General features: G+C 46.0%; 1 protein-coding gene across 1 annotated transcript; it reads right to left on the bottom strand.

Annotated features, from left to right (window-relative positions):
* Nucleotides 1-865: 865 nt before the first annotated feature.
* On the bottom strand, nt 866-21,989 carry E(Pc) (Enhancer of Polycomb). The gene is made up of 10 exons (XM_065227460.1): nt 21,390-21,989; nt 20,438-20,576; nt 20,131-20,372; nt 19,907-20,061; nt 18,619-18,789; nt 18,118-18,554; nt 17,935-18,056; nt 17,763-17,866; nt 14,015-16,701; nt 866-2,845 (listed from the first exon to the last, which is right to left on the bottom strand). Exons 1-10 carry the CDS (start codon nt 21,540-21,542, stop codon nt 1,671-1,673), a joined length of 5,385 nt encoding a protein of 1,794 aa, XP_065083532.1. The 5' UTR covers nt 21,543-21,989; the 3' UTR covers nt 866-1,670.
* Nucleotides 21,990-24,215: the final 2,226 nt, after the last annotated feature.

Below are 24,215 nucleotides of genomic sequence, written 5' to 3'. Positions count from 1 at the left end.
CAAAAGCTGTTACGCCCTAATTCCAGCTCTATCTAGAGTTGACTATTTTGTCGACAGTTTCCCGATAGGCCTTCTTCACTTCGAAATACTTCAGCATCAGGTTTTGCTTACCCACAACAGCCAGTAAAGTCTTCAACGTGATTTGCTTAGTCACAGGGACAACCACGCTTTGCACTGCATCACACCTCCAGTTGCATTCCGTTTCAGCTTATACACCCATCGGCACCCGATCTTCCGAGTAACGTTCCGAGATGTCACGTTCAGTTAACAGCATGTGATTCGATTTCATTCCTGCGCACTATCCAACTCGTTGCTTGCAGCTGTCCGATTTTTTAAAGCTGTTTTGGTTCCTTCAGTTCCTAGGCAGAAAAGTCACCGACTGCAAAGATTTCTTCGATCCTCGTTTTCGTTAGAACTCCTTTACCTTGCATGCTCATCCTAGGACTCTAGCTGACGAGTCACCATCAGATACATTTGTCGTAGAATGAGTGTCCAAGGCCGAATCTGGCTTTTTGTCTTCATTGTCAGGCTCTGATTGTGAATCAGTTTCTGTGCCTGTATCCGCTGGGGGGTTTCCTCAGTACCTTCTAGACTGATCCACTGATTAACAAGACATGCAACCTATCCCTGAAGCCACCTTATTGCGACTTCGCAATACATAGGTAGACTCATTTGTGTTGGTAGGTGCAAGGCGTCGAAGATGAATTGAAGCAAACCAGTTTGATTAGAAATTTGTCGTTTAACTCTTGTCCATCTCAAAAACCGGAATTCGTTCCCCTTCGCCCGTTATCTAGTGTGGGACCTTTCATTGAAGATATCGTAGAATGGATATCTTTGTGAAAAGATTCAAAAAAGCTCATTTCAAGTTTATCCAGATATGACACTCGAATCTACACTCAACCCAAGTTCTCGAAGAAAACACGCACGCCACAGAAAGAGAGAGAGAGTGAGAGTTCAGTTTTGATAACCTAACGAATTGTATTTCCACTGTCCATTATAGATCTTACACACTACTACCTAATGGATTCCAGCATCTCAATTTACCTAAATAGTTCCACTAGACAAAACAACACAGACGAACCGAATTTAGCACATCATACCCTACCTATAACATTCTAGTTTAGCTTACCATAAGCTGATTGAGTCTCACTATTCGATAGCTTTTGCATTGACCCTCCTCAACTACCCACAACTCATCTACTACCAGTACGTACACGCGAATGCTCTGCCACCGTCTTTTAGATCGTCGGAAGCCTAAAGGTGGTGGCACCATTGAGATCAGTTATTCACCAGTGACTAACACAGGGCACAGATAGGTCACAAAACTTTCCTCTCTTCCAGCGGTTCTACATGCTACTAGCCGACTGCATATCTTAGATGCTGTAGGAAACACATTCGTTACAAACAAACAGATCCTAATCCCAGTTTCCACAAAGTTCGATTCAACCGGTCTGCCTTTTAGCGCTGTCGTTCACCCCTCCTAATGCATTGTTGTTAGGATTCGTCCTCTATTGTTTTCATTTTCTGTATCATTTTTCTCGTTTTCCTTTCCTCTGCGCGCTATTACACAACACTGACTGAAGTTTGCTTATGAATGTAGTAGGTAGTTATTGATAAGTTAGAGTTAAAATTAACAACAGTTACCTATCGAGCTGGCCGCTCTTCGATTCTCACCTGTTGGTAATGTTGATACTGGTGGGCGGTGTGGCGACGGTGTTGTTCCCACTTCCGGCGGCTCCCCCAGCGGCACTCACACCGGCCCCGGACGAGGACGGAACAACCAAGGAACCGGTATTGCTGCTGCCGCTGCTGGACGCCGATGCCATCGCCGCTGCCGCCGCCGCAGAGTTGTCGTTGGCCGCAGCTGCAGCCGCTGCCGCTGCGGCCACCGCTGGTGTCACTTGGATGAACTTTATGCTACTGGTTGCATTGTTGGTAGCGACCGCAACCGTCGTTGTTCCATGGGAATCGAGTTGCTGCTGGTGCTGGTGCTGTTGTTGTTGCTGCTGTTGTTGTTGCTGTTGCATTTGTTGGGCACGAATACTGACCGCGGGTATCCGTTGAATCCCTTTACTATTTACAATTGTGGTGGCGGTCGATTGTGACGCTCCCAGGATACTCTGCACATTCGTCGTTATTTGCTGATGCTGCTGCTGTTGTTGCTGTTGTTGTAGGGCACTGACACTGTTCATCAACTTCTGCTGCTGAATAGGTTGAATGATGTTGACGACTTTAGGATTGAGGTGTGCCACGAACTGTCCGCGATTGTTTTTGATATTGGCGTAAACGATTCGCTGCTGCTGTTGTCCTCCGCTGCCAACGGAAGTCACCTGCCCTTGGCCGCCATCCATCGTTTGAAACTGAGCCATTTGCTGACCCTGCTGCTGCAGTAGACTCGAGTTGATTGCAATCTTCCCATGGGGTGATGCCGCCGCAGCAGCAGCCATCAGTTGACCAGCAGCTTGCTGGATCAGCTGGGGTGACGACGTCAGGATGATCTTGTTCTGCGTCCCTTGCTGAGGATTTTGGCCCGTCGAGGAGAGGATGGTGATCGGTTGCTGGAGGGAATTCTGTATCACGTTATACGTGCTGGTGCCACTGGTTCCCTGCTGATGTTGCTGCAGTTGCTGCTGCTGTTGCACCACTTGAGCAGCAGCAGCCGCCGCAGCCGAGGCCCCATGATTCGCTGGGGAGGCCGATTTGACGAGCATCTTCTGCGAGGACACGAGAGCCTTCGTTAGCATCTCCAGTTGCTTCTTGTTGAGATCACCAGCTTTCTGACCGGCGGCGGCCAGCTTCTGGTTTATAAGCGTATGGAACTTCGGGTTGATGAAGTTTTGTTTCACTGGAAAGAGAGGAACAGTTTCGATGAAAATGGTCAAACTACGGTATTCTGAAGGTTTACTATTGGCACAGTCTTTCAACTGCTTGCAACTTCTATGCCGAATGTAGATTCCTATGTATTGACTTCAGCCAATCGTTAGAGTGGCGAAAATCAAGACCTCTGAACAGCGTGGTCAATTTAGGAAATTTAGCATTCTTCTTAATTTGAGATATGGGTCATTCCAGCTCAAGGGGGTGCAGAATTTTAAAAAGTTGTGGTCGATGTCACCGATTTGAGAAAAACTTGGCCAAAACGCTTATTTTGGCATTCTGAACAAACGCCTTTTTCGATTGTACTCTAAAATGCCTAGATCCTGCTGGGCTACAACCCTGGATTTTCGAGATCTTTAAAAATTTCAACTTTCAGGAGAAATTACTCAACAACCAAATAAGCTATTCGTGATATTAGAACGTCAATTTGAAGGTTTATTAATGTTAATTCACATTTTGTTTTTGTTATAGTAACTACAATAAACAGACTGATTACCGGAAGGTACCAAAATGGTCAAAAAATGGAATATTTCCACCATATGTGGGATTTTTTATTTCTTAATATTTTGGGCTCAAAGTTTCACCATACTTTGGAAAACTCTTCTACTAGACGTGTTTCTAAGGGCAAATGATTTGGACAAATAGTTTTTGAGATATGACCAGATGAGTGAGTGGTAGTTTTGAGCTTTTCTGGTGGAAAATCAAAGATATTTAATTTATCACACATCACACTGAGAGTTCTGCTGCTGTGCTGTGACTGCTGTACATAAGGGCATCTCCACCGCGGAAGTTATACGACGCTATTCTGGACTTCGCTTGTTGAAAACCTTTCCATGCCATCTCGACTATGAACATGGACCAACAACAGAAACTGGATGAAGCAAACGACGGATGTCCTGAGTAGTTGGGGCACCCCTGGTACGGAAGCTATACCACCACCGGAACCAGTGGATAACCCCCGACGCTCAGTCCCCCCTATTCTGCGAGTCACGTGACTCTCTCTCACCGAAGAGGTGACAATAGTCACCTCGTGTGAGGTGACTCTCCATTTGATTTACATGGAGAGTCACCTCACACGAGGTGACAATTGTCACCTCACCGGTGACAGAGAGTCACGTGACTAGCAGAATAAGGGGGAGTGGCTTCTTCGCTTCCGGGACGCACAAAAGGTACACCCCTCGTTCCCCGGGTTTTTCCCTGCCTTCTCCTCGGGGCAGCCGAGGCCCCGTCAGTGCGGACGTCACTTTTTTACCGGAACTGGCGGACAACCCCCGGCACCCCGGGGATGGCAGAAGAGGGACAGACAAGGGTTTTTACGCCCATTCCCCTGGATGGACAGGAACTCCAAGGCCTAGTATCTCAACCGCAACTCCCTTATTGACAGCTGACACATTAGTGTTACCTCCATCCGATGAGACCCAATTAAGACAAGTTACGCTCCTCTCGGCCTTACCACTCCGAGCCCTAACAAACGCTGACGAATATGACCGACTTCAACATGAAACGCTCGGACTCGATTGGTCCAATGAACCAACTCACTCAAGGAACGATACCACGATTGAACTCTTACCAGCAATGAACACACGACCCCTGTCTTCCAATGGTAGAGCTTTCCAACCGACGATCGACTCAGCAACAATCGCTATCCAGTGGAATATGAACGGGTTTTTCCATAACCTGGCAGATCTCGAATTACTCATCAAAAAGAATCCATCCTGCATCCTAGCCATTCAGGAAACACACAGAACCAGTGTGGATACCATGAATCGATGCCTTCAAGGACAGTACACATGGCTACTGAAGTCAGGAAACAACATGTACCAATCTGTAGCGCTCGGATTACACACGTCGGTACCTTTCACACCGATTAGTCTGGATTCTAGCCTATTAGCAACAGCGGCACGCATCGAGGAACCTTTCCCATTATCAGTTGTTAGTATTTACCTGCAGTGCCGTAATCTACCGAACCTGGATGCTAAACTTCGGAATCTTTTGGATCAAATTGACGAGCCCCGACCGATCCTTGGCGATTTTAATAGCCATCATCCACTTTGGGGCGCCCACATACCGCCCGCCCGCCCGGAACTATCTGCGCAGGGATAGCTGAAGACTACGATTTAGTTGTTCTAAACGATGGAACGCCCACTTTTATGCGGGGGCAAACGGACACTGTAATCGATGTATCATTGGCCAGTAGATATATAACGAAGCGCCTAATATGGTCCTGCCTTGAGGACCCTCTGGGTAGTTAGCACCGCTTCATTGTAATCGGTATCAACAGTAAACCCCCCGAGACATCTCAACGCCCTCGCTGGCGTTACGATCAGGCGGATCGGGCCGCATTTGAAACGGCGATAGAAACAAGTCTAGATGTCAATAACCCGTCTAGAATCGATCAACTCACCACCACTATCTTCGACGCTGCTAAAGGTTTCATAAAACCCTGCAATGGTGGTCCCCGGAGACCAGGGCGGCTATCAAAGCTAGAAGGAAGGCAATGAGAGCAGTGAAGAGACTTCCGCCTGATCACCCAGAAAAAGGAAGAATGATAGCAGAATATCGGTCAAAGAAAAATAAATGCAGACAAATCATCAGAGATGCCAAACGCAGGAATTGGGAAGATTTCATCGACGGGATCAATAGTAACCAGTCTACTACCGAACTGTGGGGTAGGGTAAACTCCCTAAAAGAGAAGAACAAAAGGAATAGCCATCAGACATGAGAACGGGTTATCGAGAGACCCCTCGGTTGTAGCCGATAAAATTGCAGAATATTTTGCCAGCCTTTCTGCCATCAGTGGCTATAGCCAACTTTTCATCAGAAGCAATGCTGCCTCCTTAACGTCATTAGATAGAGTTCCCATTCCACAAGACGTCTCCTCTCTACCGATCAACCAACCTTTCTCCATGTTGGAGTTAAGCTTTGCCCTTGCGAACAGTAATGGTAAATCATCTGCTGGCCCTGATGAAATTAGTTACCCATTGCTGAAACACCTACCACACAGGGGCAAGCAGATCCTTCTTTCTCTTCTGAACCAGAAGTGGACCCAGGATGTTTTCCCAAAGCAATAGAGACACAGCTTGGTAGTTCCCATACCAAAGAATGGATCATCCTTGACTGATCCAAAGGACTACCGGCCTATCTCATTGACAAATTGCACTTGTAAAGTTCTGGAACGTATGGTCAACCGCAGACTTACTGACTTCCTTCAAGACAACAATCTGTTGGAATGCCTTCCGTAAAGGTTACGGAACGGGAACCTACTTTGCTATCCTATCCGGCCACATACTTCACTTTGTCCAGAATTTCCTCAAGAACAGAACCTTCCAAGTCGGCATCGGGAATCATAGGTCTAACATCGCAAGGGAAGAGAGACTGGAGTCCCCCAGGGCTCTGTTCTCGCAGTCACACTGTTCCTAGTGTCTATGAACGGTGTCTTTGGGGACCTTCCCAAAGATATATACATCTTTGTTTATGCTGACGACATCGTCCTCGTTGTTGTCGGGCATAGACCAGTTTCACTTCGGAGAAAGCTTCAAGCAGCTGTCAATGCCGTTAACAGATGGGCCAAATCGGTAGGTTTTGAGTTGTCACCGAGCAAGAGTAACTTTACACACATCTGTAACAGCCGACACCGGGCGGAGTCAAACCCTATCAAAATCGGAAGCAACACAGTGCCATACAAGACCTGCTGTCGCATTCTCGGCGTCTATCTAGACCGCCACCTCAACTTCCAAAAACATTTTAACACGGTCCGAGAAGATTGTCAATCAAGAATACGTCTATTACGCTTGATAACGAACCGTCGGAATCACAATAACCGCGATACTGCGCTCCGAGTTTCCGCGGCCATCGTAACCAGCAGACTGTTATACGGTATGGAGCTCACCCCTGCCGATCTTCAGACGAGATGATGCAGAAACTAGGACCAACCTACAATCGCTGCATAAGAATAGTCTCTGGTTTGCTACCATCAGCGTGTGTCGAAGCTGGAGTGTTACCTTTCCATTACATCATGGCCATAACCACCTGCTCGAGAGCTTTGAGCTTCATGGAAAAGACATACGGAGATGAGGAGGGAGTGTTCCTCCTAAGGGAGGCTAACAAACTCCTTCAGAAACTGGCTATTCAGGAACTCCTACCGGTAGCTGAATTAGACCGGATCGGAGGCCAAGGATGGGACTCTTCCAAACCGAAGGTCAACTGGTCTTTTCAATGTTCTTATAAAGTCGGAGAAAGTAAGGCTAGAGTTAGCTGGATATGATTTAATATACACCGATGGTTCCAAGGCCAATGGCAGAGTAGGTGTTGGTGTGTCAGGAAGAGATCTTGTGATACACCAGCGGCTACCAAACATGTGCTCAGTCCCTCAGTCTTCTCGGCTGAGGCCATAGCTATTCATCAAGCAGCGACCAATGCAAAGGCAACTTATTCTGCCATATTATCAGACTCCGCGAGTGTCCTTAAAGCCCTTGAAACGGACCGTATACGTCACCCATGGGTACAAATGATCCGGGCGACAGTGAAACCTAACAGTCTTTTCGTTTGGATTCCCGGACACTGCGGCATCCCGGGCAATGAAAGCGCAGATAAGCTTGCGGCCTTAGGTCGAGATTCGCAGCTACTCACCACACAGGTACCCTTTCAAGATGCCAAAACCAGGGTTAAAAACATAATTTCGGTAGCTTGGGCGGTAGCATGGCAACAAGAGAGACCTTTTTCTTCGTAAGTTCAAAGGTGAGACTACCAAATGGAATGACCAAAATAATAGAAAAGATCAACGAATCCTATCTAGGCTGCGAACCGGCCACATACGAATTAGTCACTGCCAGTCGGGATGATACGATCAAAGCCTATGCGATTTTTGTGGGATTCGGCAGTCTGTCGAACACATTATTGCTGTTTGCCCTCAGTATCAAGATTCGAGAAGAATATACGGACTAGAAACTGGTATAAGAGATATTCTTGCTAACGACCTGTAGCGATCGGACACGGAATAAAGAACGATTAGTTTCGAAATACTTAAAATCTTTATTTTTACTTTCAATAGAAAAACAACCACGTTCGCGCGTTGATAGCTGCGTAGCAAAGATTGACAGCTTGAGTTCTTTTTCTTCGACGACGACCCGATGGAAGCCAGGCTGACCAGTGTTGCCGGGCGATGCCACAGGGCCCCTCCAGTTACACCAAAAATCTTACGCGATGTCCAGATTGTGTAACTTTCGTACGATGATCATCTTGAGGATATTTTTGCAAATCCGGATTACAAGTGAAAGCCGCTTTTATTCGGTCGACTGAAATGCGCTGCTGTTTTCCAGAAATAAGTACGTCGAAGAACTTATCATCTTATTACCTTGAATGGACCTTCATAAGGATGCTGCAACGGTCGCTTCACAGAATCCACTCGTACAAATACATGTGTACATGTTTTCAAATTGGCGTTGACAAAAACTTGTCGTCCTCCATGACGTTTAGTATCGTGCGGTTTTATATTGTCGAACGTACGGTGAAGCATTTGGGCAAACTCCGATCGGTCGATATCTCCAGGTGCAGACTGAAAGAATTCACCAGGAATCCGTAAAGCCTGACCGTAAACCATATCCGCAACCGAGCACTGCAGGTCGTCCCTAAATGCCACCCTTAGTCCCAGAAGAATCATTGGAAGTTCGTCGTACCAATTCTTAGAGTTTACACACATTATCGATGCTTTCAATGTTCGGTGAAAACGTTCTACGATGCCGTTCGCTTGTGGGTGATAGGCATTCGTACTAATATGGTGAACACCTAACATTCGCGTTAACTCCCGAAAGAGATCGGACTCAAATTGCCGTCCCTGGTCGGTTGTCAGTTTTTCTGGAACTCCAAATCTTGCTATCCATGTTGAGTACAGTGCTTGAGCTACAGATGCTGCAGTCATATCGACAAGTGGAACCGCTTCGGGCCATCTGGTAAAACGGTCAATCATGGTCAGTAGGTAGCGGTATCCTTGTGACGGCGGCAAAGGACCAACCAGATCAATATGAAGGTGTTGGAAACGAGCCTTCGGTAGGTCAAATTTTCCCAACGGAGAGACGGTATGTCGATGCACCTTCGACCGTTGGCAGTCGACGCAGTGTTTGACAAACTCATTTATTTCACGGTTCATAGCTGGCCAAACGAATCGCTCGGAGATTAACTTCCTGCTGCCTCGTGCTCCTGGGTGAGAAATTCCGTGTAGGCATTCCATGATGGTTCTCCGTTGAGTACTTGGAACGAAAGGTCGTGGTTTTCCGGTCGAGACGTCACAGTAGATCGGTTGAGAACAACCACTCATCCGTTTTGCTTCAAATTTCAGCGAAGTAGATTTGGATTGCATCAACTGCTGAAGCTCCGCGTCGTTTTTCTGCTTTCGTCCGATTTCTTCATAGTCCACCGAAGTAGGCGCTAGTATACTCTCCACACGAGACAATGCATCGGCGACGTAATTTTCACTTCCACTGACATGTTGTATATCCGTAGTAAATTCCGAGATGAAACGTAGGTATCGTTCTTCATGCGGTAGCCGAGAGCTGGAATCGGTTGTTAGCGCGTATGTTAGTGGGCGATGGTCAGTGAAGATCGTGAAGTTGCGTCCTTCAAGGAAGTGCCGAAAATATTTCACAGACATTTTCATCGCAGTCAGTTCACGGCCAAAAGTAGAGTATTTCGTTTGGGACATCGAAAATTTTTCGGAATAAAATCCGAGTGGTTCCCAATTCTTACCATTTAGCTGCAGCAAGACAGCCTCCGCAGCAATATTTGAGGCATCGATCATCAGAGCTAATGGTTTCGACGAGTCAGGGTAGTGAAGCAGTGCTGTCTCCGCTAATGATTTTTTACAACGCTCGAAGCTTGATGAAGCTGCATCTGTCCACTGTAGTTTACGTATGTCATTTTTCCTGTTCCCGGGAATAAGCTTCTGCAACTCAGCTTGGATGTCGGATGTATGACGAACGAAGCGTTTGTAGCCGTTGGCGAGTGCCAGAAAGCGACGGAGTTCCTTGACTGTTGTCGGTTTCTCGTAGTCCATAATGGCTTGGACGCGTGACGGGAGCGGCCGCACTCCATCACTGCTGATCAGGTATCCTAAAAATTCCACTTCCTTTTGGGCAAACACGCTCTTACCCAAATTTAGAACGAGTCCGTGCTGGCGTAGGCGGTCAAACACTATGCGTAGATGCTCCTGGTGTTGAGCAAGGGATTCAGAAGCGATGCATATGACATCTATAAAGACAACAACGAAATCAAGATCACCAAAGATTCGGTTCATGTAGCGCTGGAACGTCTGACTTGCGTTACATAAGCCAAATTGCATGCGGGTGAACTCAAACAAGCCAAACGATGTGATGACCGCCGTTTTGGGAATGTCTGCTTCCTCCACCGCAACCTGATGATACGCTCGCTCCAGATCAAGAGTTGTGAAAACGGACTTACCATGAAGCGAATGCAGCAAATCGTGGATGTGCGGTACCGGATAACGGTCAGGTGTAGTGATATGATTTAAGCGACGGTAGTCACCAACGAAACGCCATTTCCCGTTCTTTTTCAGCACACAATGCAAAGGACTTGCCCAACTGCTACTCGATGGTCTGCATATTCCTAGGTCACACATAAGGCGAAACTCTTCCTTAGCAGCTTTAACTTTGTCCGGATGCATTCGTCGAACTTTAGACGCCACGGGTGGTCCACGAGTAACTATGTGATGGGTTACGTCACACTGCGTGACAGAACGAAGCGTCGATGGCAGAGTTATTTCCCGGTACTCCATTAACAAATCGTGGAACGGATGATCGGCACCAACAAGTGTTACACTGTGCAGAGCAGCAGTCATCATACCTCCAGAAGACTTCAATCCTGTCTGGCCATCTATCAGTTTTTGGTTTTTCAACTCGACGAGTATGCCGAAGTGCGCCAAAAAATCAGCACCGATTATTGGCATCGTCACTTCAGCAACGAGGAAATTCCAGGTGAATCTTCGTCTCAATCCTAGGTCAACAGGAATAAATTTCGTTCCAAATGTCCGAATTCTACTTCCGTTGGCTGCGTGGAGCTGTTGTATAACGGTACCGTTCAATCAATCTCTCCTGGAGGCAGGCAATATTGTGACGTCCGATCCAGTGTCGATTAGAAAGCGTGTATTGTTCGTCCTGTCAAAAATTACCATTCGGCGACTTTCCGACACTCCGGCCACCACCGCCGATGATGGTGGGGAGGATGCTAGTTTTTTGAGCTCCATGAACACGGTTCTCGGCACCGCTGAGCATCGTTTCCATATTTCCTATGGTACCAGCACAGTCCGGATCGTGATGACGAACGAGAACCACTTCGGTTTCGCGAAAACGAACGGCCTCGCTCAGGGTTGGGAGCCTTCAGGCGTCGGATTTCCGCTGTGAGAAGTTCGATCTGCTCTGCTAGCTTCCTTTCACCACTGTTGCTGTACGTTGGTTCGTTGTGCACCATGGCAACTGCGGAGGACTGACCGTTGGAGGCGTCGGTGATCTTGTCTGCCATTTCAGCCAACTTCTCGATGGTACCATCGTGGCATGTGAGAATTGGTCGAATGTTTGCCGGGAGGCGTTGAATGAAAATCATTTTGAGCAGATTGTTATCCACGCCCAAACCCGTCGACAACTCTCTCATCTTTGCTAACAGATGCGTTGGGCGCATATCGCCAAGATCGTGGGCTCCCAGCAGCTGTTCGAAGCGGCTTTCAGCCGACAGGGCGAAGCGAGCAATTAGGCGATCTTTTACTGTTTTGTATTTATTTTCCGCTGGAGGAGCAGCTACCAAATCGGCTATGTGACATATAACCGATTGATCCACTTTGGCCACGATGTGGTAAAACTTGGTTTCATCATTTACGATTTTCGCCAGGTGGAATTGCGCTTCCGATTGCGCAAACCACATAGCCGGATCAGTTTTCCAAAAATCCGGTAGTTTTACCGCGACAGATGCTGCTGCGTTGCTCCCGTTATCCTCCGGCATTTTGAGGTTAGTTTCGGCTTTGAGATCGAATATCGGCGAATAACCGTGAAATCGGACCGAAACTTTTAGATTCGCTACGTCGCGGGTCACCAATGTAGCGATCGGACACGGAATAAAGAACGATTAGTTACGAAATACTTAAAATCTTTATTTTTACTTTCAATAGAAAAACAACCACGTTCGCGCGTTGATAGCTGCGTAGCAAAGATTGACAGCTTGAGTTCTTTTTCTTCGACGACGACCCGATGGAAGCCAGGCTGACCAGTGTTGCCGGGCGATGCCACAGACCCTTCAACAGAAACAGCTTTGCTCTGTTTCCTTAAAGACACAAAACTGTACGAACGAATTTAGCTAACATCAACCACGGGAACTTCTAAACAACAACAAAGTGCGCCACTACAGGACTACGATTAAGGTTTCTTGATTAACAACTTTACTGACTTGATTAACAACGCAACTAAACCGGACATTTCAATTTATGGAACTTTATAAAATTATTGTTATGAAAACTTATGTTTATGCTTTGCCAAGGGGGTCTCCTTCGATGCCTCTTCTGTTAAATAAAGAGACGAACCAGCCTAAGGCTGAAAGTCTCTATAATAAAGACAAAAAAAAACCACTCACTCATCTGGTCATATCTCAAAAACTATTTGTCCAAATCATCTAGTAGAAGAGTTTTCCAAAGTGTGGTGACAATTTGAGCCCAAAATATTAAGAAATAAAAAATCCCGCCCATGGTGAAAATAGTCCATTTTTTGACAATTTGGATACATGCCGGTAATCAGCCTGTTTACTGTAGTAACTATAACAAAAACAAAATGTTAGTACACTTAAAAGCATCTACATTAAAAACCCTTCAAATGGACGTTCTAATATCACGAATAGCTTATTTCGTTGTGGATTAATCTCTTCTGAAAGATGAAATTTAAAAAAAAAATCGAGAATCCAGGGTTGTAGCCAAGAGGGATCTAGGCACTCCAGAGCAAAATCAAAAAAGGCACTTGTTCAGAATGCCAAAATAAGCGTTTTGGCTCCAATCGGTGACATCGACCACAGGTGGTGTACCCACTTGAGCTGGAATGACCCATATAGAAATTTGTACATCTTCGAAAATCTTTGAAATTGTTCCCAGCTCGAGATGTTGCTATGTTTGAATTCTTATAAATTTTTGAAAGCCCATGATTTAGTTTTTAAATCCGGTATTTTGATTTGATAGTTTTTTCCTACTCTGGGCCTAACTGTTTTCTATATCCAAAGATCTTAACGAAGGTGTTTAGTCAAGATCCGATGAACTTCAAATGATTCGCAACCTTGGTTTAAGACTGAGGTCTTTAACAAAACTAAATTCAAAAATTTCATGAGTACGAAACCTTGAAAATCTTTCTGATTTAGAATATTAATAAATACGGAATTCGTCGAACCTCAAATGATCCAAAATCATGTTTTAAACCTTGAATTTCAATAAAAAGCTAAGTCCGCAATCTTCAAAATTTTCCTAAATACGAAACCTGGTGAGGTGGACCAAGCTGGAAACCTTGAAACTGAAATACGACCCAGAACCTTGAAGAAATTGACAATGTTGCTAGTCCAAAGAACTTTTCCCTGGATTTAAATTGTTCAAGCCATCTTTGTTTCACTTTTCTACATGATTGGTAATATCATTATAGTTTTTAATGCAGTTATAAATAAGGATTGAGAAATATTTCTCTAAATTTAATGAAAATTCCAAAAGAATATCTGAGTTTTCAGATAAAAGTTGAATTCCCTGATTTCCCAGGTAGTAGACTCCCTGCTACTTAGGCTACGACATAATAGAGTGCCTATATTGATAGACATTCCGCAGAGCAAAATTGCATTGATCAAGAGCAACAGGTGAAAAGAGCCCATGTGCCAAATGCAAAACAATGACTTTAATCGTCGATTTCCCGCGGATAAGGACTAATTCAGACAAACCGGATACCACCATCGGGTAGAGGAAGGTTGCTCTTCTATCAGCTGGTATAGTTAGGTTGCGTGGGCGCGTTATGATTCGTAAGCAATCGACGTTCAAGTCGGGGCTTGTAACATGCTGCTCGAGCTATCTTCCGTGTGCCAATAATATTCCCCAATACCAATGCTCTAGGTACCCGGTACTCACCTGTCTTATCGTTGGGCCCGTTGATTTGCTTCTTGAGCGACGACTGCCCGCCCGGAGTCGCCGTCGTCAACACATACGTCTCACCCTGATGGCTGTGCGTTGCATGCTGAAGCTGTATCTGATGCTGCTGACCTTGTTGCAGTACCTGTTTCGTCGCCGTTAGCACCTGATTCCCACTGACGGTCAAAATATTGCCTCCACTGGTGGCAATCTGCTGCATTTGCTGCTGCGACAGTACGATCGGCGTCGTATGCTGCACGATATAACTACCGGTAGGGGTCGAAGTGCCGCTACTGCTAGCGCTTCCAGTATTTCCGGTCAGCGTGATAGATGAGCCTGACAGGGTGGTGTGCTGAGGATGCGCTTGCAGCTGATGCTGGGCGGCGAGTACTGGGATGGTTGTTTGTGCCGTCGCTACCATTGGGTTCATCACAGTTGTAGTGGCTTGTGGACTGGGTTGGACCACTTGCACCGAAGGAGAAGCAATCAGGAATGATGTGGCTGCCGTAGCAGGGGACGCTGCAGCAGCAACGGCACTAACGGCGGAAGCAGCTTGCAGGTGATTGATGGGTTCGAGTTTGATTTGCGGAGCCGAGAGAGAATGCTGCTGGAAAGTACTTCCCGCTGGTAGCACGGAAGTATTCGTCTGTAGGTGGGGAGCGGAATGGGACTGGGATGCGGGTGCAGACGGGGAACACGCTGCAAGCAATTCGTCTGGAGGTTCAATTTTGATTTGATCGGCGGGAATGGTAGCGGATACGGAATCAGATTCTTCTTCCACCTTGACTTCGGTTTCCATGGGAACGGGCTCAGTTCCTTCCGCTGGCGCTTTTTCGGCCTCTAGAGGAATGTTGTCTTCGGTATCAGATGACTTTTTGAAGATTTCCTCTGCCGGTGGATTCCGTACGGCGAAGAAACTACTGCCTACTAAATAGTTGCACCGCTTCAGAATCTTCCTTCGTTTGCTCTTGAACCTTTCAACGTTCGCCAGCCGGTCGTAGCCTACCAGCTCCGAGCAGTAGCCGATTTTGTGAGCCGATAGTTCTTCGGTAGGTGGTGGGCTGACGAGTTCTCGTATCGTGAGAGGGTCTTCCTTCACGTCAGGACCGGTGCCAGCACCGGTCTCGTCTGCCGTCTCCAACTGATTCAGTATCCCGTCTTCTAGGATTCCGTTCCAGAAATTGCTCGTCTGGTTCAACGACTTCATGTCATCGATTTGGCACTCTTGCAAAATCTTGTCCAGCATTTTTTCATCCTCGTTGGATTCGCTCAAACTGAGGTTCAGATCATTTAGACTATCCCCACTGAGATTGTTATCCGAATTGGAACACGTTTCCAGCTTGATCCCCAACTCATCCGTAGCGTCTTTCCGACCAGAAGCAACAGCAGCATCGTCCAAGCCCAATGGATGCGGCTCCACGAGACTATCCAGCGCAAACTGTTTCGTCCTGTAAACACTGTCGGTTTGGTTAAAGATATCTCCTGGAAAATCGGTACCAAGTGATTGCAGCTCCAGCGCTATCCGGTTGGCATCCGTTTGGAACAACGGATCATCGTCTAGCAGACCATCCTCCGCTTGCAGCATCGGTTCCGGCGTCTTTGGTCGGAAGTGTAGCCAACTGGATTGGATATCGTTCAACAGATCCGTATACACGCTGGCAATAGCTGAGGTATCTGCAGCAGCGGCCGAGTCGTCCAACCCAAGGTCCTCGTTCAACCGACTGCTACTGAATGCGTCCAGCGATCCCGCAGAGGTCAACCCAGGTGTCGCCGTTTGCTGTTGAAGCACCCTCAACGACTGCTGCAGCAATTGCTGCTGATACTGGGATACTGTACGATTCTGCAAATTACCGCTAATACTATTGCTAAACGATTGATTAAAATTGTTCCTACTATTGACGTTGCTACCACTGCTGCTGCTGCTGTTACTGTTACTGCTGCTGCTATTGTTGCTTATCCGGTTCCTATAGCTATTATTTACATTGTCTATCATGTGCTCGTAATCTTCCAGGACCTCCTGCTTCACTGTCACAATGCCACCAGCTTCACTTTTTATCACATTATTTTCTGAGTTATTCACACTTACACTAGTACTGCTGGTGCTACCACTATTACTACTAATTACAAACGTCGACGAGGACGTCCCTCCCGCTGCTGCCTGGGCGGCAACCGATGTCCTTTCATCACTGCACTTTTCCTGTTTCACTTCCACCACATCACCGACCAGCCTGTCACTCTCATCTTCCTCCGCCAAGCCGTCGGTTTTTCTTCTCCTGGCCAACCCGAAATTGGCCATAAACAAATCGTCCAGGTCCGTTTCTTCCTTGATCACTAGCTGTCTGGTTCGTTTCATACCACTGTTGTTGTTGTTGTTGTTGTTCACCACTAGCTTCGACTCGAGTTCGTTCCACTTCCTCTCCATATCATCGATGACAGTCGTAGGTGTTGCCACTGATAACGCCGAAGCTGCTGTTGACGTAGCCGTCGTTAGTCCACCGGCCGACACCGGAACGACGATGCTCTCCTCCTCGGGTTCCATGGCAACGGCCGCAGCCGGGGTCGTTTCCGACTCGATGATCTTGTAGTCCAACCGGGACCACAGGTCATCCAGATCGGTGGATACGCGATCAATAATCACCCGGCCACCGCGACCGATGCGCCTCCGGGCGAATCCAATGCAGCGGGGTCTGCGAAATCGGGAGAAAATGAATGGTGTTTAGATTAGAATGGTTTGATAATTCCGTTCTTAACCCTTTCCCGCCCAGAGTGTTTTTAAAATAATGAATTTTAATAACCAGTATCTCCCTGGAGTGTCTTGAGATATTGGTCTGGATTTTGTTTTGATATTAGAAAAAATAGTACAGACTAAGTTATAATATTGGTTGGTAACGGACATTCAGGGAAATGCCGTTCGGGCTAACGGCATTCGGAGTAATGTAGCACAGTCAGAATTCTTCAGAATTTCAAAGCCAGGGATAAAATTCCCTGAGTTTCCAGGTTTTTCCAGCACTTCCAACGACTTCAATACAAATGAAACTTTGTTTTGGAACCCGTCGTAGCATATGTTCCTCTTCCGATCTTTAAGCGTACGAGGTTTCTTATGGACTAAAACTGCCCATAATCGCATATCAGTCCCATATGGATAGGAAATCAAGCAAAGATGGGACTGATATGCGATTATGGGTAGAAAAGTTCGCTCGTGTTCCCGTTGAAGCCATGTCGCAACGTTTAACTTTTCTGTGCTGTCCCTATGTCAATGCTAGATCGTGTTCATGTACCTCCGAAGGCAGATCGAACAGTCACGCGTTTTCCATCAATGTATGCTCCGTTTTGAACTTGATACAAACCGCGTTCTCCTTCCCAATTATGTAGGTTCTTTCCATCCCTAAAACATTCGCATCCAGTGACTTAACAATGTTGGTTCACGTGGGTTAATGTTAGCTCACGGGAAATGAAAGCCAATAAGTGTATTCCTGACCGAACTAGCATCCCCTACAAAAGCTTCCAAACACCACTGATCCGTTCAAATAAATGTTTCAATTTAAATGTACTGCAACTTGGTTATTACCCACTTGTTGACCATCAACGAGGGCAATTAATTGATCGCAGATTTACTCTTCCTGCTTCAATAATAGACAACGGATCAGTTACAGTTCGATCCGAGTCCCATGGAAAAGCAGGACACACTACCGGCCACCTTCCAATTCAAACCCCTAGTCAGAGAATGACACAAGCAAGCAAATCGTACCTGGGATGTCGCAGCGATGTGAGGGCAAACCGATACCGTGGATCCGCTTTTCCGTTTTCCTCCTTGGACACCCACGGCCAATCGCCGAAACCTTTCGTAATGGGCTGCAATTGAGAATAAATCACATGGTTCAACGTCAGTTTGCCCGGTAAGTTTTGATCATGACTCTCACCCTATGATATTGACTAAGTTTACTCCGCCGAAATGCGTACGCGTATTCCTCCTCCGGGGCGGTGGTTCCTTGCAGGTTAGCAAGTTCCTCCTCGTCGGAGGATAACGCCGGATCGGCAGCGCCTAAAAAACCCAACGAGCAACGTTAGAACCCAGCCCGAGAGGACAAGCCGTGATATCTTACCACTGCCCAGTCCACTCCCGATGGCGGCATCTCCTCGCCCACCGGCACCGCCCGAGGCCGCAATTCCACCTAGTCCTCCCACGCCGGCTCCAGCCGGATGGTACTGATAGTGATACCCACCGACGACCCCCGTTCCCACACCACCGGCCGTGCCCAGTCCGACACTGGAGCTTCCGGTTACCGTCGAGCTGCTCGCCGAAGGTCGTTCCTTCTGTATTTTGTGCTTCCGTTTCTTGTACTGTCGTTTCTCCTTCCGGCTGTTGCTCAGGCTCTCGCTGTCCCGCTTGCTGGAACTGGTTCCTGCCACGTGGTACTGAGACGTCGACGACGAAGATGGTCCGTGGTACGCCCCGGAACCACTTGCATGCCCCCCGGAACTGCCCAGGGCCGTGTGGTGCGCCGAATATTGATTCGAGTAGATCGGAGCAAATGCGGGTCTGAAAGCAAGGGGTAATGATTGATTGGCAATGAGCAACTATGCACGATCATGGAGGTACAAACCTGGATGCCTTGGTTGCGCTGGAGGTAAATTCGGCCAGAAGCTGCCCGTTGAAGTCCTGCGCCTGGTAACGTTTCTCGTAGATCTCGATGCCGAGATGCAACTGCTCGCGCTTGATCTTCTCGCGCCGCTTGATCATCTCCAGCAGGGTAACCGCTCGACTGAGGTCTCGCCTGGGGATACAAAATGTTGTTGGTTTGGAATGCGTTTACCGTAGAAAGGGGGGAAATTGATCATCATTGTTTGTCTAAAATAACAGGTTCCTTCTTAAAATTGCTTAGAATTTTTAGGCCGATTTCTCCCAATTATCGTCAGAAATTGGCTTCAATTCTACCTAGATTGCTTCTTGGATTAGTCTGTACTATCCCAAAAGTTTTTGAGCATCCAAACTCTTCCAGAAAGATTGTTGGGCTCCTCTGGTAAATTTAGTTAAACGACTTCAAGATTCTTACACAAATTTTCAAAGCATTTTCATTCCAAATTATCACAAAAATCTTTTGAAGCTGTACTTAAATTTATTCTGTGTCTACCAATATTGAAATTAGTTTGGAAAATTTCAATTAATTCCTCCAAGTTCCTATGCAGTTCGTTGCGAAGGTCTTCCATACTAATGAATTTAGTTAGTTTTGTTCATTAAAAAGACTTTCAACTCTTGGTTGATTCATAATAATTTCCGCATGCATAATTAGTCTCAATCGATAGCAATGCCTTAACTACTATTTGAAACAGGTTAGGGACGAATTACTTTCAGAAATGTGCTCGGATTAGATACAATCCAGTCAACATTTACCCACAAACCAATGAAACTAGTATCGAAATTCAGATGGAATTCACCATGGAATGTCTAAACTGAATTCTCCCGACACAGGAATTCATTTGAATTCATCTATGTTAAACCATGATCTGTTGAAGACTGAGATCAATGTGAAGGGCAAATAATCATAACCCTTGTTAACTGCGATGACAGATGTTATCGTGACCAGAAAAAAAGAAGAGGTCATCATGATGATTTATGAATGAATACGAACTTCCTGCGAAATATTGTTTTAAATTTTCTCATCTTCATACTCCAATGCCCTTGAATTCATAATGATAATTTTCTCTTTTCCACAAGAATTTCTAATGAAATTTCTAATCAACGTCGTGAAAAACCACCGGAATTCGGCATGGAAAATACCAAAATTCCAGCACGGAAAAAACGGAGACCCATTTGAAATCAGTTTCGACATATTCGATAAAAAGTGATCAATTTGCACCCGAACTACGGTTCCATTCCCCGCTAAAACAAACCTCAGCTTCAGCATCTTCTCGTATGACGATTCGTCGTTCTTGCGGTTCTTCCTGGTTTGCATCTTCTCCGTTCGCCTCCGGAATGCCAGATACGGATTGTTCGGCGTGGTGCTGCCCCTGGTTTCCGTCTTCACCGACAGGATCAACGGGTGTTGCTGAAATTTCAAATTCAGTGCGTCACGCAATGCAATCGAACCAAACAATCCAAAACCCGCAAACCATACCGTCTTGAGCCGCTTGTTGAGCCAATAGTCGTACACGGCTATGCTCAGTTCATCGTCCTGCTTGAGCAGGGCTTTGGCTTCGTTCAGCGTAACCACCGTCTGGCCGGAGCTTTTCTCCAACCGGTCCATCATCGTTTCGAACTTGAGCGGGTCCAGATCGAGCCGTTTGCCCTGCGTATTGACCCACTGCTCGTCCGCACTGTCCATGTCGTAATCGGGCACGTCCTGTTCCAGGTTGAGCGCTGCAAAGGAGAAAACCTTTCATTACAGACGAACTTTCGACAACTTCCATCCACCATTCACTTACGCTGCATGTGGATCATTTGCTTGGGCATTTTGTAGTCCGTCGGGTAGTACTTTTCGTAAAACTCCGAATCGGTCGCCTCGAACACCTCCGGCGTGGGAATGATCAGCCCGGTGCATATTGCTCGCTGCAGATGATGTTCCTAGAAATGGCAAAATCCGGTGAGTCGTTGACTCCTGAAATCGATCCTCAAATTGAATCGAATTTAGCCGGTGTCCTACAACTTGGTTACTGTCAGATCTATCGCAATAATAGACGACGGATTCTTTTAGCCATCCGTGTCCCGTGGAAAGGTAGGTTCGTTTCGTACGCCGGCCATCAAAAAGTGCCAATTCCCTGAAAACTAATCTTCTAGCAATAAACCCGATCGCAAAATACATGCGCGCCAGTTTCTAATTTGCACAACGATAACAACCCGAATCTATCTTATCGCATAATAAAAATTCTTCCAAGAAAAACAAACACAACAAAATCACCCGGACGCAACAACGTTGATTAAATTCGACACCTCGAGTATTATTCCTACGATGATGTTGTTGCTGTTGCTACCGATATTGGTAAATAAAAACACACCTCCCCATCAGGCATGGTTTGCTTTGCATGCGATTAGCTGTCAAACAGCAAACAAAAAAAAAACACCTCGAAGGCCGAACATTTTTAGCGCGCCAACCGCTGCAAGATGCACCGAACCGATGTAAACAATGCCCATTTCCCGACCGGTTCCCATCCCATTCGATCCGCCGGCCAAAACCACCTGACCAACCGACCACCGCCGGAACGTTCCCGTGCACTTTCCACCGGAAAATCGCAAATTTTCCAACCCATCCGGACGGTCTGCCTCTATCCGGGATTTTGCAGCTCTCGGCAAGATGGCGGCGCACGAAACCTCGTTTTTCTCCGTCGCTGCCCTAGTCATAGCAAAATGAGCATTCACTTTTGAGGACATTTCGCTTACCGATTCCTCCTCTTTTTCCATTCCACTGGGCATCTGCGGCACGGCACGGTTGATGGCCGAGTATTCCGGCAGATCCGGAAGCTCCTCAGCCAGATATATGGGCATTGGTTTCGAGGGATCCAGGGCCCTCGCCCGAAACGAAAGCTTCGACATTTTTTTTTCTTCGCCTTGCTTCTTTCTCTCTCTCGCTTCCTCTTGCTCGGCTGGCGTGTTTGTTGGAACGCCTTTTTGTTGACTGTCACCTATCTCTTTCTTTCTTTTCTTTCCCACCCTCCCTCTCGTTCTCCACAACCACCTTCCCCTCACCCGATGGATGCGTGCAAAAAACTGGGACCTGAACCAAGAAAACCGAACGGAAGAAAAAAACACGCCAAATTTTCTACTCCCAAGGTCCGCTAGTAGGTCCACCGGGACCCGGTAACACGACCCGGAACGTTTTCTAGTTCATTCCGGTGGCCACGGCGCGCTCGCACTCAGTCACAAACGGGAAAAAACGATTTTCTGATCTTGCTTCTAGAGCGTGGTTACGGAAAGCCATAATGGCGGCTCTAGTTAACTACTGCGCTCGCTGCCTGCTGCGCCTTGTAGCTTTGGCCGTGGCTGCGAACCGAGCGCGAAAATTCGTGCACTCACACCAACAAAGCCAAAGAGAAAATCGACATCCGCAGGTTCGTTCAAACACCACCCGATCGAATCAGAATCCTTTTCGTGCAGAAGGTGACGTTTCGAAGGGAACAATCCACAGCAAAATCCCTTCAATTCTAACCTCAACGTACACTTCTCTCCCCAAAAATCCCATCAACTCCCCAAAACAACGGTACTTTAATTTACTTTCCCCATAAAATTCCTCCAATTTCATCCCAATCAGAAACCAAAACAAACCCCAACCAAAATAGTTGCGTTCAATGCCGACCCGCAGGATGACAAACAAATCGAGAGCTGTGACTGTGTGCGAGCTGCACGAATAGAATTGATTTTTCGACTGGCGTAATGTCGACCGTGTGCCCATGCAACAAACACGAGAACGGATGACGCGGATCTCCACGCGTTTTCGTGTTGATGTCAAAAGTGACGGAACTGTCAAATTACGACGGACATTTTATTTTGCTACAAAGGAATTGCACACTGAAATAGAACAAAGACTTTTGAATTATTTACGAGCATTTTAAAACCACTCTGTGCTAAAAACTATCCAAATATGGGGTGTAATCTACCTAATTTAGTTTTTTTCTTATTACGAAACAACGAGCCCACACACATGAGATCTACATTACCTCACACGGTAACCAGCGTAAACACATTAATGTGTAATATTTCACACATTTCGTGAAAAAAGGGGTCTACTCAAAGAATGTGTAAACTGCGTTTACACATTTATGTGTAAACCCTTCAAACATCAATAGAAGTGTATTTTTTACACATTTTTCAAGAACGGTTTTTACTGCCAAATGTATAAAAAGTAATCATTCAAAGAAATTAAATATGATAAGGATGCATGTTTTTTTTTTATTAATATCGGAGTTTTCTTATTTGTGTCAATGATAAAATAAAGACTGATCGGATTCAATATTTTATTTAAAAAAATCACAGCCATACACCGGACAGTGAAAACTTTAATAATGATTATTTTGCTAGGGCTTAGCTATGAAAATAATATGAATCACTTACCCTCTAGCTTGTCCACCGTTGCTCTGCTACAGTTTGGACCGAGGTTTGGACCGTATTTTCTACATTTTTCTGTTAAAATTGCTGAAATTTTTTCGCTTAGGCAAATGGAGTCCATCAACGAAGCAGAAGTTTTTTTTTACCCATTAATGAGTATAAAAATACACATTTTTTGACTGGTACTACATTTTTAAAATGTGTATTTTTTACACCTTTTAAGATTTCCAAATTTACACATTTTTTGACAGCAGCCAGTATAGATGAATCGAATGGAAACTTAAAAGAGTGATGAGAGCATATGTTTTCTCCTCTACTGATTTATTTATCCATCGTATAGGCCTGAATTTATAAAGAGACGACATCTTAGGGGCTGTTCATAAACTACGTAGACAGTTTAGGGGGGGGGGGTTGACAACTATCCACGGCCCTATTAGTAGCTTTAGTAGCCTATTGGTCCCAAGCAAACGATTAACGTACCCTGTTCTAGTTGAAATTCTATTACTACACTATGTTTGTTTTGATTCGCTATGAAAGTTTGACAGATAACATCAGTGGTGTGTGGATTCATGCAGAACATGCAGGGGTGAGTGAAATAGCTTGGAACTGCTTGGGACCGTTGTTCTGGTACTGAGTGAGCCAAAAATAATAATGATTTTCTTCGGGACCCAGTGGTCTTAGCGTTACCTCTATGGTAATACCCCGTTCACATTACAGCTTATATCACGTGATATACGATATCTTGCAATGAGCACTCATACATCTAGTTTTCACTGGAAATCCTATGTATGAGTGCTCATTGCAAGACAGCCTATATTACGTGATATAGGCTGTAATGTGAACGAGGTATAAAGTGAACATGAAGTTGCTCATTGCACATCGGAACAGGACGCGAAAGCTGAAAAGGTGCATCCTACGCACTTGCCAACCGACTTCGAAATAGTGGCGGCTAAAGAGCCTGAATTTATAAAGAGACGACATGTCAAAGTTGGAACAATCGATTGTCTGTCAAAGTCATTTGAAAAGTAATTCCAATCGAGCAGAATACCTGTCAAATGGATAAGATGTCGCCTCTTTATAAATTCAGGCTCTTTAGTGGCGGCGATCCACAAAGCCGAAAATAGCGCCACGCAATTATTGCTTTCACTAGGATGCAGTGAGGGC

Source organism: Ochlerotatus camptorhynchus, unplaced genomic scaffold (genome assembly GCF_037179485.1).
Source record: "Ochlerotatus camptorhynchus isolate MF236.1 unplaced genomic scaffold, CSIRO-AGI_Acam_v1.1 ptg000274l, whole genome shotgun sequence".
In the NCBI taxonomy this organism is placed as follows: Eukaryota; Metazoa; Arthropoda; class Insecta; order Diptera; family Culicidae; genus Ochlerotatus; species Ochlerotatus camptorhynchus.
This window is presented reverse-complemented; position numbering and strand designations above follow the sequence as displayed.